The 19,077-nt window shown below is 39.6% G+C and overlaps 1 protein-coding gene across 1 annotated transcript; it reads right to left on the bottom strand.

Moving 5' to 3' along the window:
• Positions 1-1,575: 1,575 nt before the first annotated feature.
• Positions 1,576-15,989, bottom strand: leo1 (LEO1 homolog, Paf1/RNA polymerase II complex component). The gene is made up of 14 exons (XM_084712040.1): positions 15,857-15,989; positions 13,755-13,903; positions 13,252-13,541; positions 11,325-11,533; positions 10,949-11,053; positions 10,669-10,766; positions 10,212-10,360; positions 9,442-9,526; positions 8,418-8,512; positions 8,202-8,336; positions 5,301-5,436; positions 2,991-3,183; positions 2,206-2,303; positions 1,576-1,872 (listed from the first exon to the last, which is right to left on the bottom strand). The coding sequence occupies exons 1-14, from the start codon at positions 15,912-15,914 to the stop codon at positions 1,762-1,764; spliced, it is 1,911 nt and encodes a 636-aa protein (XP_084568166.1). The 5' UTR covers positions 15,915-15,989; the 3' UTR covers positions 1,576-1,761.
• Between the last annotated feature and the right edge of the window lie 3,088 nt (positions 15,990-19,077).

The raw sequence follows: 19,077 nt of genomic DNA, 5'->3' as shown, positions 1-19,077 counted from the left end.
ATAAAACCAAGCTTCTGTGCTCACAGTGAGATTTTTGGAAATTCAGACTTCATGGTGTTTCGTGTAGTCGTGACAGGTACTTAATATCAGACAGATTTATTTGATAGTTTTTTTTAAAAAACTGTATTTATAAAGGGAAAGTGAGAGGAAGCCGCTCCTTTGCAGGAACACCCTGATCACATTCACACAGTTACACTCATTCAAACCTGGAAGCCGCCCAGTATAACCAGTCTGATCTACCGGCCACTGAGCAGCCCCACCAGTGGCTGGGCTGAAGGACCTCGCTCAAGGGCACATCAGTGGTGGTAATGATTCAAAATATGTCAGTCTAGAAATACATTTAAAGCATTTGAGGATTAGCTTCTTTTTTTTGTGTGGACTTTGTTGGAAAATGATCAAGCTGTCTAAACTCTGTTAACTGAAATAAAATAAGTATTTCACAAATTTACCACAACTGAGCATAAATTAGCACCGGCCACCATTCAACTGCTGGTAAAATATGCAGGTGGCTGATGGACTGACTCAAAGTGTAAAAGTAAAACATCGCCCTCTGAAAGACATTTCTATCTGCTGTTTCTGTGCAAAACTAACTGAACCTCCTCTTTTCGCTGAGGTCGAACCTCCTTCATTTTTGTTGTCACATCTTTCATGTAATTTTTGCCTTTTAACTTCTTTTTCGTTGTTGTTTCATCCTGTCTTTTATGATGCTGTCCTTAATAAAATTTTCCTGTTATGTCCTTTATGTCATTTTTTGATGTTACGTCTTACACGTTGTTTTTCACTTGTTTTGTACATCGCTTTCATCTTGTTACGTCGTTTCTGTTTTGTTACATCTGCTGTGCATTATATGCTAAAGAATCGTCTTTTCTATGCACTAATGATTCATCCTTTCAGGTTAAAATCAGTCTTCGTGTTGTGAAGGCAGCACGCGATGGTATAAAATAAATTCCCCTCACATACATTAAAACTAAAGTAAGTACTATCCACCTCATGGAAAGTATGATGGACAAAAAAGTTCATTTTGCACCCAGCCAATACATCGTCAGCGTCTTCAAGTTGTGGATGTTTGGCAGATGTGAGGGTTATAGTGTGGGACTGAGTTGAAAAATGGAGTGGATACCACTGTCAACAGGTTTTTATTCCTCGCTCAGCCTCCACTCCTTCCCTTTTTTCTGGCCTGGACCTTCTCTCTCAGTACTTCAGCTCCTTTGTCTCAATTCTCAAATCCCCTAATCTCCTGCCTCTCCTGTCAGGTGGGTTTAGTTGGTACTTTCGACTACCCTCTGCACTTCTTCCCTCGAGGGCACCTTTTTTTTTTTTCCATCCCCGTGAACTTCATGAACCTCGCAGCTGAAGTGGCACACTGGTAAAACGTTGGTCAATGCTGCGTTTTGTTATACGAGTGTGTGAAAGAGTTCACGTGGCGGTTGTTGCTCATTTTAATCTCAAATCAACCCACAACACTTATCTCATTAACCTCCTTTTCTGTGTGGAAACTGGACTAAGCAGCAGGGTGTTTCATAATCTCACAACAGTGAGATGATTCATGCATATGAATCATGAAAAAGATAAAGCTTTTGTTACATAAGACAACCATTTATTTCTCACCTCTGCTGTACACAACATAAACAAGCAAACACACACTCACCCCCCCCACACACACGCACGCACGCACAGGTGTTAAGAAAATCTACAAAACAAAATATGTCTGTTTATACACCATGCGGGCACTGATAATACAGTGGAATGATAAAAAAAAGTTTATTCGTCGTCCTCTTCATCCTCCTCTTCGTCGCTGATCACATATTTCTTCTTCTTGGTGGCCATCTCTTCATCATCATCTGCCTTTCTCTTGCCTGATCCCTCTCCCTCCTGCATAAACACACACACACACACACACACACACACAGAAGAGAGGAGAGATGACGCTCTGATATGAAGCCGTGCTGACAGAAGCAGACATTCTGTTCAGCTTCTCGGTACTTTCAGTTTGTCAGCTGCATTTTTTTTTTTTGTGGCGGCACCACAACTTCTCTGTCTGCAGAAACAGTGAGTGCAGAATTAACTGCACGTTCTTTAAAAAGGAGGAGTATTTCCTACGCTGCTGAGTTCACATGAGGGTAACGTGAACAGTTGGCTTTAATACCCTCCACACTGTCCTGCATCACACTGCCCCCTGCATGTCCAGCTGGACACTACACCCACCTCATCACTGTCCAGCTTCTTGGCCTTCATTAGCCTCTGGGCCTTGTCTTCATCAGAGCCTTCATCGCTGTCTGATGAGTAGATCCTCGCTCGCTCCTCTGGATTGGGCGGAGAGAAAAAGGGAGAGGTTCATTAGACCTCAGTGACTTCATGAAAATTGTCAGTAACACTTAATTTGAAGGGGTGTGCATAAAGCCTGGTCCACGTGGATTTTTAAAAATACTATTTAAAAACCTAAACAATCTTCATCCAGACAAGCAGTTGTTTTCCTTCCATGTGCAGTCAAATACCGTGTGTTAGACGTAAAAGTTGAAGACAAGATGCTGCACTTCTGTGCTCTGTATTCTGATGTGGTCTGAATGCAAGAAGACGGTACAGTAGGCAACCACACGGTTCATTTTGTCTTCCACTGAGGTTAATCAGCATGATCATTTAAAAGTTTTCTCACCATACATCGTCTTCCACAAAACAGACCCCATGTAAACAAAGGGTAAGCATGGAGATAACGGTGCACACTCTGATGTCACAGGCCATAAATGCTGGTTTCAGTGTCTACACCACAACACTGAAAACTTCCTAAATATCTTTACCCTGAAGGGACTTTTCAAAAAACTTTTTTTTAATACAATACAAGTTGACATTGTTTTAGATGTCTTTGTCATGACAACTTGACAACTACTTCATTTTTTTAGTTTTATTCTTTAATATTGCATTAAACCGTCACGTCTAATTAATGAAGGAGACTAAAAAAAAAAAAGAGAAGTGGCTGCAGTATTCGTCCTCACCTCTCAGGCCTCCTCCTCCCTTATATTTGCTCTTGATGGCGGCCAGGCTGATGGCTTCCTCGCCCTCCTCCTCCTCATCGTAGCGGTCGGGCTCCAAGTAGCTGCTGCTCAGGCCTCTCTGGTGCTGCTTCTCCCTCATCCTCCTCTGCTGCGACTCTCTGCGGATAGAAGCTCGCAGCCGCTCCTCCTCTTTCTGCCAAGAGAGACGCCAGAGGGAATTATGTGCGGCACAAGTTTGACATTTTGTTGCAAGCTGGTAATTTTAAAATTCATGGTGTGGTACTTCTGTGATGGCTGTGGTTTAGGGGAAACGGCGGATTTGATTAATTTCTTTTAATATACGCTGTACGGTGGTTACTTTTCATTTCTGCATATAAAACAAGAATTAATATTTTATTTAAAGAGGTAGGATGCAGTCAACTGTCTACAAAATGCATCACACCAGAGACCAGATTAAGAAGTTTGACTGTTCCAGTTACTGCTTCAGTCAAGTCTAATTTAGTTCTAGTTTAATTTATTATCAACTAATTAAACCCCATTTCTTTGGAACTTGACTTCACTGTATAGAATTCACATGAAACTTCACAACCACAAACTAGAGACCTGCAGCATTCAGAGGACGGATGGTTTTCCTCCGCATATAAACAATAAGGGGGTTTCTGAGCAATTACTGGAACAGAAGTGCCCAACATCCAACCAAAAATTTTTACAGAAATCTGGCAAAACGTTCAGACCACTGAATCACTGAATGTTTTTTTTCCTCTGGTGTTCTTCGCCGTCTTGGTCTCTAAATGTGTTATTTTGGAGGGATTTTTGAACTTTTTTACCAGTCCTTGGGTGTTCAAAAATGAATATATTTCGCACCAAAACTGTGTAACAATTGGTATCAACCCCAAAAAAACTGCTGTAACAATTAACTGGAAATAACAGAGCGTGGGAATGGCCATCATATGCTTCCATCATAATGTTTTAAGCCTTGATACTCTCGAAAGATTCCCCGCTCCCCCTAAAAAGACAAATGCATCTAAGGTAGGGAAGGGTGGAGGTTGGCTGTTCAGTTTCTTTTCTCAGAGTTTAGTCTGTTATTTATAGCTTTTACTGTGCTTTGTTTCATATCGACCTCCTCGAGTGCCCATATCCTGCTCATTGTTTTTTGATTGATGTAATATGGCTGCTAAAACAAAGCAATTTCCTACTGCAATTAATTCAGGACTCTATCTATCTTAAATAGAGAGCTCAGTGAGAGGAGAAAGGAAAGAGTGGGGTTACAGTTCAAGGTCTAACACTAGAGTCAAACTGTCATGAGGACACGTGATACATCTAACGATATAAATGTGAACAGCGTGGCAAACAGCGAAGCGTTAAACCAAAAAGTTCTGTGTCAAAATAGGGAAAAGGGGCATCTGGATGTCACAGATCTAGGAATCATATTTCATCACAAGCAAAAAAATCAGAGTGTAATATTCCATTGTCCAAGACTACAAATGATCTTTTCTTTAATAATATTTGCCCTCTTCCATCTTCTGATTTTGGCTGCCAATCGGCTTGTGATGGTTAGCCAAAACCCTTTCAAGTCACCCCCCAACTGAATAAGCTGTACTTTTGAAGAAAAAGCTGCTTTGTTGGATCTTTTCAAATGCCCCCCCCCCCCCCCCGCCCAAAAAAAAAACAATAAGTTGCTTCACCTTTTGCTGAGGTTTAATGCCAGTACAAATTCAACTGGCAAAAACAAGTGCAAATGATGAATAAAGTCACGTGCAGTGGTATTTATTAAGATTTTTTAGCATTACCAGCTCCTGAACTGCTTCAGAACATGTTTCAGACCATACTGACGTCAGACTACATTCATCATTACAGTAATCATTTTAAAGCACGTATATTTGTGGGTATGCGGTAGATCTGGCATGTGGAAACACTTGGTATCAAAGTTGTGTTTCTAAGTTCAAACCACAGCATCTGAACACGGCACATCTTCAGCAGGTACGGTCACGCCGGCTCAGGTGAACGCTGAGCACAGTGAAACTATAAATGATGCTATCAGCAGGACTTGTTTGGGTTTATAGTTTATACATACCCTGCCCCCCCCCCCACCAGACATGCTGACACTGTTTCCATTTGACTGTGGCCACAGTGTGACCTCATTATGTAAGCATGTCAGGGTATGTCTTTATGTAACCGGGCATGACGCTTGTCAACAACGAGCCTCATGCAACCCCTTTTTTTTTCCTCCTCCCTGTGGTAGCAAAAGTATCCTCAGACAGGGCGGACCAAAGACAAACAGATGGACAGAGTGTGAGAACGCGTTGCTACCTTGATCATCTCGTTGCGATGCGACTCAGGATCTCGTCCCGCCATGGGGAGGATCCTGATCTTCTGCGTCTTGGAGCAGCGGTCAGCCAGAGACAGGGTCATCTTCCTGTGGGTGGCGCTGTCTGTGGAGTGGGGCCTGAAAACAAAGACGACACCAACGTCAGATTTAAGGTGACTGTGCATATTTCCACTGTGCTTTTTCTTTGAATCATTTCTTCGAACATTGAAGCCTCTGGAAACATGCCTTGCAATAGTCGAACTGCATATATGATATGAAAGCTGAATTCATTGAGCATCCAATAAAAATTGTGTACACTATAATTAGAACATTTTCACCACTGTGCATTGCTGTCAGACAGCCCTTTCTGACAAGAAACTGAAGGCCATCTACACTCTCTTCAAAGCCACCAAGACTCCACCAAGAGTTGACTCAAAGAGGCAGTTATTTAAGCCGAAGCAAAGAGGTTTTGATGCAACTAACATGGGACAACACACATAGTTAGAATGCTATTGTGGATTTGGGTTTCCAGTGATTTAAAGACAGTTTTGTTTCTATCTTGTGGCACACAGGACATGTGATGCATATTCCATGAATGAGCCGGAAGAAGACAGTTACCTAGTGGGGTGAGCAACACTACAAATTAATTTCGATCCAACAGTACAAGGCCAGAGTCCATGATATCAATACCAGTAATTTGGAAATAATTAAAAGCTGTTTATCTTTCATGAAGGACAGACCAGTGTCATGATTTATGAGGTTGATGTGTCATCCACAGGATAAATCTGCTAGTCTATATTCTGCTAAAGTAAACAGCTTGTTTGAAAATGTAACATTAACCAATGCTGCAGATTTGATTTGACTAAAACATTAATTTCACTTTTCATTTCATTCAAAATCGCTTGCTCGAGCCTCTCTGAAAACAGTCCGCCAGTGAACTCTTTGACTTTGTTGGGGTCTAGATACTGATGCATTTCCCTCCTCCCCTCCTGTTTCAACTCCACGTTCTCCTTCTCATGTTTTTTTGTTATGTGTTTAAACAAATGTGTGGTGTTACCACTATAGCAAACACCCTTCCTTCTGCACAAGTTTTCATTCACAGCTGTGAAATGGCTCCAAATGAAGTTCCTCTTTCTTTCAACCATCACTGCAATTATGTGACAGCTTAAGCTAGTCAGGGTGTGCGCAGCAGCAGGCTGCTCACGCACAAAGCATATGTTGTTTGAGTGCACACAACAGATAGTAAACAGTGGAGAAGCAACAAGCACAACACTCAGATGTGTTCACAACAAATGTTTGCACAAACAATTCTGCTCTTTGATGGAATATAAAAGAAGAAGGTGCAACGCAGAAGAGAGAAACTGATCTCCTTTTTGGTATCGGTACCGATGCTACAATCGATATTCTGAAATGAGATGCAGTTTCTGTAGTATCAATATTTTGGTACTGATCCACCCACTCAGATTACCAAGCAAACATGGAAGTAAACAATGTAGGTTTATATTAAAAAAAACTGTTTTGCAAGGACTCAAATTCAAGCTCAGTGCTACACACGAGGTGTTTAACTGAGAAACACTGAATGCAATGCAACTTCACAGGGCACCTTTAAGATTCGTACATCTCAGACCTCTTGCCTACAGCTTGAAACTGGCAGCAGACCCCACAGAAAACCAACCTACAGATCTTCGACCTCACCACTCTTTTTATTAAAATGTGTTTAATGTTTAATATTTTGGTACCACGGTGATTTCAGTGGATCAGCATTTTATTCTGTTTCTGCCTGCACAGATACCAACAGTTACTGCTGCTTCAGCTCAGTCATTTTCTAGTAAAAATGGATGAATTTTACTTAAAGGCAAATTATGCAAGATATTCACAAAAACTATGCATAGTGTGTGGCAGCGCCTGCATCTGCATAGTCCCCACCCTTTCCTGTACCTTCTTATTTTCTTATTATTGTCTTGTGCTCAGGGCTCTTAAATAACTCAAAATGTCGATAGTTGATGTCCTGGGAATGACACTCAACAATCAACTATCTTTCTGGTACATTTACAAACAGCAACTGACACTTACTCTACCTTTAACAAGAAAAAAAACAGAATTACTTCCTAAAATCATCACCTCATATGAGAAATTCAAGATATTTTTGCAACACAATTGTTAAAAATGTTATGATTGAACGTACAACTTATTCATGATCCCACCCTGAAATCACTAGAAGCCTCTGGAAGCGTGACACATTTGCAGTGTATGAATGTTTACGGCTTTCAGATGCCTCTCTCATTTGAAAATCTCCTCTCTGTTTGGCAAACAGAACAATAACAGGGAAAAAAACAAGCCTCATCTCTGAATCCATCTCGCTTGAATGTTTTTGTGAAGTTGCCTAAAGCTCTTCTTTCAAAGAAAAACACAGAGTTCTAACCGTTTGTACCCTGAGCAGCTTCGGCTTTAATCCTAATCAAAACTCTGCTCTGATGATAATACTCCATCAGAACAGGCGGGAATGTCCTGTTTGGCAGCACGAGGGGCTGTTGTGCGTTAAAGCAGCTTTGGCCAGTGTCCTGCGAGACCCATGTGGTCCCAGAAGACAGAACATCCAGGTGGACCTGGGAGTGCTAAGAGGCTTAAACATTTCTTATTGGGAGAAACCTGGGCAGCTTGCATAAGGTGATCCAGGGACTTACAGCATACAGTACATTTCTGAATGGAGCTTGAATGAAGGCTATTGTTGTTGTTTGGAATTAGAGGCAGCCCGGGGCTGATTTAGTGCCTGTACTGTTGTCAGGGAGCCAGACAGACGAGGAGTATCCCTGGCAACTCGCAGGTTTTTCCTCAAGTCTGTGTGAGACCGGTCTTAACAGCAGCCTGTCACCGATACAACAACGGCATGTTACTGAATTTACCTGAATGTGAGTTTGGTTTTGAACACAGCCTGCCCCTGCAGTCCAGTACCCTGACGGATGAACAGGTGGTTGTGGTCTCCCTGGAGAGGCGCTTTGTAAACATCAAACACTTCATTCCCCAGGTGGAGAGACATGCTGCGGCAAGAAAAAGGCCTTTAAAAGCACGGAAAGTACACAGTGTAATAACCTCAACATCCAGATTGACCTAATACACACCTGCCATCAGACCATTTGACGATGCGTGCGTTGCTCTCGCGTGTTTCATTTCCCTCCTCGTCTCTCTTGGCTCTCCACCGAATTGTATTTTCCACCTGTGGGAGAGGAAAAATAAACTCTGGTCACTCTGATGATTAAAAAAAAAAATCACTTCCAAATCTACTAGCAAGCATCAAAAGTGAGATTTTTTACAAGCTGATAATACTTTCACTTTGTTTCCATTTCAACTAGAGATGCACCAGTCTACTTTTTTTCAGTTCTGATCCAATTCAGATACTTGAATTTGGATACCATACCAATATGAATGCTCTCTTTCATTGTTGTTTTTAAGGTTAAATGAGACTGAAGCCGAACTTTAGTTTTGTGGTGAAAAGTTCATCCACTCAGTGTTTTTACCATTTGGAAAGCTTGTTTAGTTTATGTAATGTAACTTGTGCAACGCAGTGCTTAGAAACTGGCCTTAATTCCCTAGACGCATTGCTGAGAGTTTAAGTTAAAGAGTTAAAAGGTAAATGTCAATTTTGAGCTGCTTTGTTGCACTATGGCAGCAAACAACTTTCTTCACTCCAGCCGTATTTTCAAACTGGAACACACCTCACTTGTATTTTTCTAGTGCACAGTAAATTTGAAAAGGTCCATTCATCTTCTGAAATTGACATCATTGTTTGTGTTAAGACAAAAGGTTTTGATTTTTGAGTTCAATTTCCTGAAATTTATTAAGCAGATATAGCCTAATTACTCAAATACAAATTAACACATACATTATGTGCTTAGCATACATTTTGATAGTTGAATAAACTAAAACAAATGGTTATAAAAATGTGTACTCAGTGTTTTTATGTTCATATGACACATAGTCAATTTTCTGTTCGATAAAACAAATAATTGTTCACTTAACAACATAATAATAATGTTCTGTCAGTGTTACTGAACAGTTGCAGGATCAACTTTAAAATTATTTTTGCATCACTAACAATAATTATTATAATTTTGCTCACTATAATCATGATGGTGGGCTGCATACCTTCAGTTTGAGCCTGGTTCGTCCCTCTTCATCCAGCATCTCTTCATCTTCAAATTCATCCTCATAGTACTGAGGATCAAATGGTCTATAAAGGGAGATTAAATAAAAATATAAATAAATATACCTTTGAGTTACACAGAGGCTTTTGTGATAATAAAGATCCAACAAGTTTAGTTGAATATTACAAAGAAACCTGAAGCTACGACAAGGAACTTTGATATTCTAATGATTCTGGAGAGCCTGTGGGCAAAAGCGTTTCCACCATAAAAACTTCAAAATATAAAGTCAAAAACTAAATAATTTGAAGAAAAATCACCTCCTGCTTCTTTTTAACTCATTGATTTAACTTTGCCTGGGAAAATAAAACAAAGGCTCTTCCGATCTGCAGGCAATAAATCATTTAATTTGATTTCAGGGAGAATCTGACTCGGAGGCAGACATTAAGAATAACAATATACAAACTTCTGGTCTTCTCGTTGATGGTCTCATTTTCTTATGTAGGCCATACAGAGGCACTGGTATTAAATTGAGCCTGTTTCATAACCAGTTTAAAACTCCTTGTAGTACATTTAAGTATAAGCTCATTCAATTCTTCACCTGATTATCAGCAGAATGAAAGGATCCTACTTTCCCAGACAATGTCTATAAACTTTATCCAGAAATGTGCCTGCATTTGTCCTCTTTTTTTGCATTTTTGCTCCTTTACAAACATTTTAAAAGGTCTCAGTCTGTGTTTATATTGTGTTTATTGACAGTGCCAAAGTTCTGACCTGGGCTCCACTGACAGGAAGTTGGGCAGCTTGACAAAATAAAGGTCAGATCCCAGGTCTGTGCTGACTTTTGGGATCTCGACCTCAATACGGGTTTCAGGCGCAGGCTCCTCTTCTGCCTGCTCCCCCTCCATCCCATCCTCTGTATCCTGGACACACACACACACACACACACACACACACACACACACACACACACACACACACACACACACACACACACACACACGCACACACACACACACAAAGAGAGAGAGAGAGAGAGAGAACATTTCAAAAAACACAGTATCATTCAATGACCCATGATAATAGGGATCAGCTCAGAGAGGCTTAGCGAGAGGCTCTGAGAAAAAGAGATTTGGGAACTCTCGTAGAAAGGACTCGGCACAATTAAAGAGGCTCGATGATGATCAGCGGAGGAAAGACAGAGACAGAGAAGAAGGGGTCAGACAGATACCAGGGGCTGGCCCGGGGTCGGAGGCTTCTCTGCATCACTGTCTGAAGAGATGTCATCAGCCTCGCCGAACAGGTCGTCTGCTGCCGCTGACGCCTTTGCTGTGGAACAGTATGGAAGATAAGACTACTTTAAAGGACGGAAATACAATAAAAATGTCAAATTCAGCTGCATTTGATAAAATTAAAACTCACAAATAATTAAAAAACAGTTTTTTTGGAATCAGGGTTGTAGATGCTACAATGAAACACCAGTTTGCAGAAGAAATATTTTGGTTTCTTACGTTTCTTTCTTCCAATATCACTGTCCGAATCTGAATCAGAGGCAGCTTTTGCTTTGGTTTTCTGTCTGAGGAAATCATCTTCACTGTCGCTGCCCTTTGCAGACTCTGAAAAATAAAATCACGACAGGCGATTGGACAAAATAATTTCCAAATGGCACCACGGTATAAGACAAAGGAAAAGATGATCATTACCACATGCAGAAAAAGAGAAAAAATAATCTTGTATTAATCTCTGAGTTCTGAGATTAACCTCGGAGCTCAGGATAAAATTTGCACATATGGCCCTAATCCTCTTCCTCAAAATCTAATGTGTCAAGATTAACACAGGCAGCTGCTTCATTATCCGGTTCCTGCACAATATTTCCTCTGGGAGTACCTGACTTCCTGTTCCTCGGCCCCTCGTCGTCAGAGTTCTCTCTTTCTTCATCGGAGTAATGACGTTTCTCCTCCTCATCCTCTGACTGGTCGCTCTTGGCTCCTCCCTCCCACTTCTCGTCATCTGACTGGTTCTCCCTGCCAGAAGCTTCTCCGTCAGAGTGAGGGGTTCCCGGCCCCGACTGCGGAGTGCCAGGATCACTGTGCACGCTGGGTTCAAACAAACAGAAATATGTTAGAATAACACCACAGGTTAGGATGTTGTTTTATTTTCTCTCTTCAGTCAGTATTTGACTTGATTAATTGTTTCATTCACTCTATTTTTTAGCTTCTCACATGAGAGGACTTCCTGTTTTCCTGTGGTTTATATCGTTATACAAACGTCACCTTGGGCCCTGGGAAACTAAGATTTAGACATTTTTCACTATTTTTGACATTTTATGGACTAAACCTTTAATTGTAAATAATATCACTGACAAAATTTATCTCTTACAATCATAGTTGACTGACAAGGCCGGTGACACTTTGTTTTTATTGCTGCTAACAAATCCCTTGAAAAGATCAAAACAAATGTGTTAGTCTGAGACTCGCAGCCTCAAACCAATTCAGTTCCGTCTCACAAATATTTGTCATTGAAAATGTCATAAAACGCTGCAAGCACTGTAGTTTTATCAAATATTAGTTATACTGGAATACAGTGTGTATTTGTAGGGGACTTTTTTAAGTCATGGATTAATACAAATGTGATGCTCTACTGAGTAAATTACGCCAGCAGGGTTGTTGGGTTTATTCAAAATAAACTCTGTTGCCTTTCTTCTTTGTAATTAATGAAAATGTCAGCCAGTAAAACAGTGAGACTAATTTTCACTGAGATTACCTGATTAAATAAACATTAGACATATTTATTCATTTTTAAAAGATTTTTGAAAACAATTTTTGTCTAGGGTTCTGCAAGCAGTTCAGCATACTGTATGAAATGGTGTTTTATTAAATATATTATAAATGTTCTAAAGATGCCATTATATATATTACACAGATTTTATTCCTGTGCATTACACATGACAGCTGCTGTCACATGCAGAGGATAAGGGAGAAGTTGGAGTGTGGGAAGAGTTTTTGATTACCACTACAAAGAACAAAGCGCTGTGCAAAGAAAGCAGGTCTTCCTTCACCTTTCGCTAAGTTAAATTCAAGCACTTCTTAAGAATTTTCAAGGTGCAGTTTCAAGCTTTTCCAGCACCTTACAACTGTGGTAAATTAGAAATTTATACACACACTCAAAATGATTATTTGACTTCTTCATCACATCAAAACAGATGTTATTGTGCTATAAACGACCAAAACACTACGCTAAAATTCAAGTCTTTTTTCAGATTTCCAGCACCCGTACAAACCCTGAGGCTTAAATCTTTATTTACTTATTACCTGTGTGGATCACACAGCTTGGTTTTATCCAACTGCACGCTTATACCCCTCTGGAATGGACAATTAGTACTAATGTTTGTGGGCATAATTATTTGCAGCACTGGTGGTTAAATTATCCTCTTAGTAGCGTGTGTGTGCATGATTTTTTTTTGCACACATTAGAGAGAGGAACTTTAGAGAAAGCTTAAAGTGATATTGGTGTCAATCTCAGGCCAGGGTGGGCTGAAAACATGCAGTCTAGGGCTGGAGATTTTGGCCCGTGCAGGGCTTTAATTTAGGGCACAGACAAATAATAATATACTGGAACAGGAAATACTAGTAGTAGGATCAACTCGTTTTTCACATGATTTGTTGACAACAGGAAAAATATAGAGTACTACAACATAAGTATGCCATTATGTACAGTAACATATCAGTGCATCTTGAAATACAACTCTATAAATCTTCACATCAGCACCATGTTACCTCCAGCAACACCTCCTGCACCTCCACAGTGTATGTACCTTCTGTCTGAACGGACGCTGCCTCTCTCAGAGCGAGGGCTCCCTGCTCCGGACATCCCGCTGCCAGCAGGGCTTCCTCCGTCTGACCGGTGGCCGCCGTCCTCTTCGTCTTCATCCTCGTCCCTGTGGCCGTGCTCCGAGCCGCTGTGCTGCTCCGCGTCAGAGTGATCGCCCTGGTCTGAGTGCATGCTGCCGTCTGACTGGTTCCCTGAGCGTTCAGACTGGTTGTCGCTGCCGCTGTGTTGACTGTGTTGACTGTGTTGCTCGTCCTCGCTGTCGTCTCCAAACAGCTGATATCAGGTAGAAAGAAAGGCGAGTAAGTTACACCGCAGAGGTCGTTCTGAGGCTATGACAAAAATGACATTATTAAATTAAATCTTTCACTAAATATAGGTGATTACTGTATAGGAATCAGGCGCTGACAGAGCTTGTTTGACTGTTGTACACTCTTGCATTGAAATACTTAAATCCACACTGCTGTGCTGAGTCTCACAGACACAAACCTTATTCATACTGGGTTTTCCTGCTTCCTGGCCTTCCTCTTCATCATCATCGTCCCGTTCCCTCTCACTGTCGCTGCCGCTGCCTGAGGCGTTGCTGGCGGATCGGGGTCTCTCCTGCTCCGAGTCTGAACCGGAGCCAGAGCCAGACTCTGAAACACGATAAAACAGACTAATTTCTTCTTCTGGCATGTCGAAAAGTTCATCACCTCCCAGCAGGTGAATATTGTGGTTGCTAGGTGACACATTCAAGCATATTACAGGTTTTCTTCATTGCTCTCTTGTTCTTCTTTATTGCCAATCAATCACTTCAATTCAATCACTGCATGACACAGACTACAGTGATTGCTGAATTTCTCATAACAGCCTGATAGATTTCCCAACAAGATCAAATTACATTGCTTTTCTAATTCATTGTTTTTCTCCCAGATCCATTTACTAAAAGGTGCAATAAGCAATTCTGCAGAAAAGAAATGTTGATTGTTGAGTCTCATTCCCAGCACGTCAAATCTCCCATCATGGAATAAATTTTCTAAAGTCTGAGAACAGAGCCAAGAGGAGGAACAGAAGAACTAGGCATCATTAAGCCTACTGGTTATGAAGGAACTTTTTCCTACTGATGCCAAAAATAGACCACGTACCCCAGCTGTAAGTACTCATAGTGTAAATCCTCACATTCAAAATACTCCAGTCAACCATCAGAACTTTTCAAAAATAAATGTAACTGGTTTAACTACTCTGATTTACACCCTGAAATGTATTGATATAAGGGATAAATGTCATATAAAACTCTGGGGCCACACAGACAACAGAATGGAGGTTTCATTTGTTGTCCTGGATTCAGTTATATCGACAACTATGGCTGCAATTAACGATTATTTTCATTGTCCATTAATTTGTCGATTATTTTCTCCACTAATTAATTATTAAGCAATTAATGGTGTGTTCTATAAATGTCTGAAAATGTCTGAAAATAGTATGAAATGTTGATCACTGTTTTCTAAAACCCATGGTGACCTCCTCAATGTCTTGTCATGTCAAAAACACAAATATATTCAGTTTACTGTCATAGAGGACTAAAGAACAAAGAAAACAGTCACATTTGTGAATCTGAAATCTGATCATTTGGACAATTTTATTTTTTTTTTAAAAATGACTCAAAACGATAAACTGATTATTAAAATCGTTCGCGATTAATTATAATAATCAATTAATCATAGCTCTATTGACAACTCTAACGTCAACAATAAATATTTACATAAAGTTAAAGTCAGTGGGTGAGCAGCCCCGTTGCATTGCATTATATTTTGGTAGAACTGTAGCTTTACCAGATTAAGTAGCCACTGTGTGTCTATTAATATGAAAAATTATACTGTGATAAAGGATTTTGTACATGCTGCCCACCCCAATGCATACAGTGAATAAAATACATACCGGGTAGGTGCATATCAAGAAACTACTGATTAAATATTTTACTGACTTTAAAGTTATTCAACTGCGTAAAAATAAATTTCATGTTGGTAATAATGATGCTGTGGTTGGTTAATTACGTTAGCTAACCTAATCTAAATAAAATCTTAAAAAAAAAAAGACTTAAGCTTTGTGAGCGGTGTTTTCACGCACAGTAATGTCGCTAATGCTACACATTCCGCTAATCAGATCATGTGCGTGAAAATACTGTAAGCTAATTTCTTAAAAACTCAGGTTGGATCGACTTCCAGCTGAGAGAGATGGTCATGTCTAATAGGGAACCATAAATTTGCGAAGCTATCGCGAGATTTGCTTTCATTGTTTACCTTACAGAATTGATTTTTGTTTTACATTATTACAACGCTGTAGATACAATCTGGGTAGGTTAAGGGACCGAAGAAAAACTGCTTATGGTTCGGTAAAGATCATGGCTTGGATTAAAATGATAACTCTCACGAGATCTTTCGCGGGTCTAGGGTTCTCTTCTAGACACGACCCTCAAACAGCGATGCATCCTTGTCATTAGCATGCTATGTTTGCTAAGCTTGTTAACGCTAGCTAGCCTACATAAAACGCCAACAAGTTAACTAACTGAGGAACAGAGCAAACTTTCAGTGTCTGAGAGGCATCATTACCACGCTGCTCGTTGTCGCTGTCCCCATCACTCCCGAACAATTCATCCATGTCCGCCATTTCTTCCAAACTGTAGTGAAAACGTGACCTGCAGGAAGTGATCGCCGGGCTTTGAGGAAAGGTTTTGTTTCCGAGTTCAAGCTAAAGCGGACATCCTGGAGTAGTGAGCGTTAATATCCACAAGGGGGCGGTATATACCAAGGTAATATCACGTCCTGGGGCTCCGGTTGTCTCAACATAAAGTTTTTGTTTGTTTGTTTTTTGTTTATTTCTGTTTATACCAAAACAACAAGGAACTTGCCAACCATCATCACAATAATAACAGCTTCTTGGCTAAGCATGGCCTACAGCAAATATCAAAAGTTCAAAAATTTAGAGTGAAATAAAACTGCTTAAGAGCAAGAAAAAAATAATAAATAAATGAATAACAATGAAAATAAATAAATCACTTGACATTAGTAGGGCTTATGTCAAGTAGAAATATCAAGCCCATAACATAAAGTACTCTGGATGATTTTAGGTTTGACAAATTTAAGATAAGATAAGATATTCCTTTATTAGTCTCACAACAGAGAAATCTGCAGTGTTGCAGCAGCAAAGTGAATAGCAAATATATATATATATATATTTTAAAAAAACATCAATTAAAAAATTCTATTGCCCCTTAATTATATATTGGTACATGCATGTCCTTGTGTGCACCAGCGTGATGCTGCATGGACAGCTGTTCACAACAGGAATATTGTAGCACACTTATTGTGATGCTGTAAAGAATTATTTGAAAAACACATGCATGAATGAATAACCAAAGACAGACTTGCAAGCGTAACATTACAAGTCATATTATATTGCAAGTATAACAGTTCCAGTGGAACATGACGGGAATATTGCCGTTTTCTATTGCAAGTTTTAGCAACTGTAAATTTATTGGAATTGTCTTCCTGTCTTTCCTTGGTATATTCTTAATTATTTATACTCTTCCAGTGTCAGTTCTGGGAACCACATAACTGCTGATGTAAGCACAGCCTTTACTGGTGTTTCACTTGGCAGGTACTGAAAAAGTGAGTCTCACTTTTCCTAAACCCATGGAAGGCTGTAAATGAGCTGTAAATGTCTATACAGTAATATGCCTGCGATGGGGCCATGATGCAGGGCTTCTGTCTCTGAATCAGCTACCATCCATCCATCCATTAGCTATATTTGTCCTCGCGGCTCACATATAATGGTTTCTCTTCCAACAGAGGATGCTGACTGCCAAGTTCTCTGTCACCCTGCAGTAAACCCTGCCTTTACCTTCAGCCAGTATGTAATGATGCATGGACAGAGGTTTACTTTATGTACATTTTTCCCTGGTGAAGACCTGTTTAAAATGGCAGTGAAGTAGTTTTCTTCTCAGTACATTTAAACCCCCTTTGCTGATTACTATCATTCAAGTACTTTCTGTGTTACGTGCTCGGCGTCTTATTACAGTGCACATATTGTGTGAACTGAGTGAGTACATGAAATTCTATCTCCACTATTGTGTAACACTGTGTAGTAAAAAAAAGAGAGGATGAACTCCCTCTTCTCTCTCTTTACAGTCCAGGGTAAGGTAATGTTTTAGTGTGTGTTTTGTGTGTGTCACAGTGGGCATTGTGTAATTTGCATATATGTAATAGGTCAAGGTCTCTCTGACATTTTGTTGTCCACTGCTTGGCAGGACCTGGAATTTGCATGACACCTTCACAGACACACAAACACTTTTACATGTTGCCTGAAACAGCTCAACTTATTGCACTTAAATCTATTCAATATTACAATATTATGTTTGTACTTAATTCATTCCTAATTACTGTCCTTCTATTTCTTGTATATTTTTACTTCTCATATTGCAGTTTACCACTCCTGTCTGCTCTGTATACACTGGTGGAAAGTGACTAAGTATATTTACTCAAGTACTGTTGTAAAATACAATTTTGAGGTACCACTAAATGCTACTTTACACATCTACTCCACTACATTTCAGAGGCAAAATATTCACTTTTAACTCCAGCATATTAACAATAACAATCTAGTTACTTTGCAGATTCAGATTATCAATACAAAATAAGTAAACTAATACATTCGGGTGCGTTATTACAGATTAAGATATCCAGCAGTATATTCATTAATTAAAATTACCCCCACGTTTACCCACTGCAATATTAAAATGATGAACATATTAACGTGTTACTAATAATAATCCAATAGTATCATATAATATACATTAGCCTATTCTGAAATTGTCCATTCTGTATACAAGTGCTTTTACTTTTTATTCTTTTTTTCCTTATTTTTAAAGGATTTTAGTGTCCAGGTCTAGAGACTGGTGTCATATGTTGTGCAGATTGCAATGGTTTCTGAGGCAAATTTGTGTTCTGGGGCTATATGGTATGAATATAATATTTACTTACTTAGCTTCACTTGCTCCGAAGATGTCTACGGGATCATGACTATATTATTTAATCCTATAGACACATGAGTCAAGATAGCCTAATATTCCTGTTTGACTTAACTTATGACTACACCAAAAACATAAAAAGGTCTGTCTTAAGGTATTTCTAGTTTCTGACTCCTGAGGAGGTGTGAAAAACAGTAAGGTTCGCCCAAACTACAGTATCTCTGAACTATCTCTTTAACCATATTACACACATATAGGCTATTCTATATGGTCTCCTTTTGATAACCAGTGTAATAACTAATGTAGTATCTTTCTCATTTTCACCAAGCCTCCCCTTAAACAGTTTGGAGCCTCCTACTTTGAAAACCTTTGGGTTCAGGTATCCAGGTGTATAGATTAGAATTGGCCTTAATCTACTCTTACCAGCTGCAAAATTAGCTACAGCTGTTAAGTGTAGATTACATTAACGCACATAAGGGTAGGGTACATTAAAGCATTATTAATTATAATCCAATAATATAATATACATTATTCTTTAATGGGTCATTCTACAGTAATTTGACTAAAAGTATCTTAACTCAAAGTCCACTTACTAGCCTTTCAGAGACTTTCAGTTGCCTCTTGTTTTTCTCCAGTAGCACATGGAGTTTGCTCATGGAAAAGTCAGGCATATTTATCATAATAAGTAGGCTAGTAATGATAAAGTAAATAAGTATGGTCATAAAGTTGTTCTTGTGGGAAACATATTATCAGTGGTTTACAGGATACAAATAAAGCTTTTTCTTACACTGTGAACATATGTTA

Source organism: Lutjanus erythropterus, chromosome 1 (assembly GCF_056507025.1).
Source record: "Lutjanus erythropterus isolate fLutEry1 chromosome 1, fLutEry1.hap2, whole genome shotgun sequence".
Lineage (NCBI taxonomy): Eukaryota > Metazoa > Chordata > Actinopteri > Lutjaniformes > Lutjanidae > Lutjanus > Lutjanus erythropterus.
Note: the sequence above shows the minus strand (reverse complement) of the source record. Positions and strands in the feature narration are given on the sequence as shown.

Excerpts from the sequence above, each read along its gene's own strand:
- leo1 (XM_084712040.1), bottom strand. The coding sequence starts at position 15,914 with ATGGCGGACATGGATGAATTGTTCGGGAGTGATGGGGACAGCGACAAC. Across the intron at positions 13,904-15,856 it reads CAGCGACAACGAGCAGCGTG|AGTCTGGCTCTGGCTCCGGT; the intron begins GTAATGATGCCT and ends ATCGTGTTTCAG. Across the intron at positions 8,337-8,417 it reads GTCAAATGGTCTGATGGCAG|CATGTCTCTCCACCTGGGGA; the intron begins GTGTGTATTAGG and ends TTCTTGCCGCAG.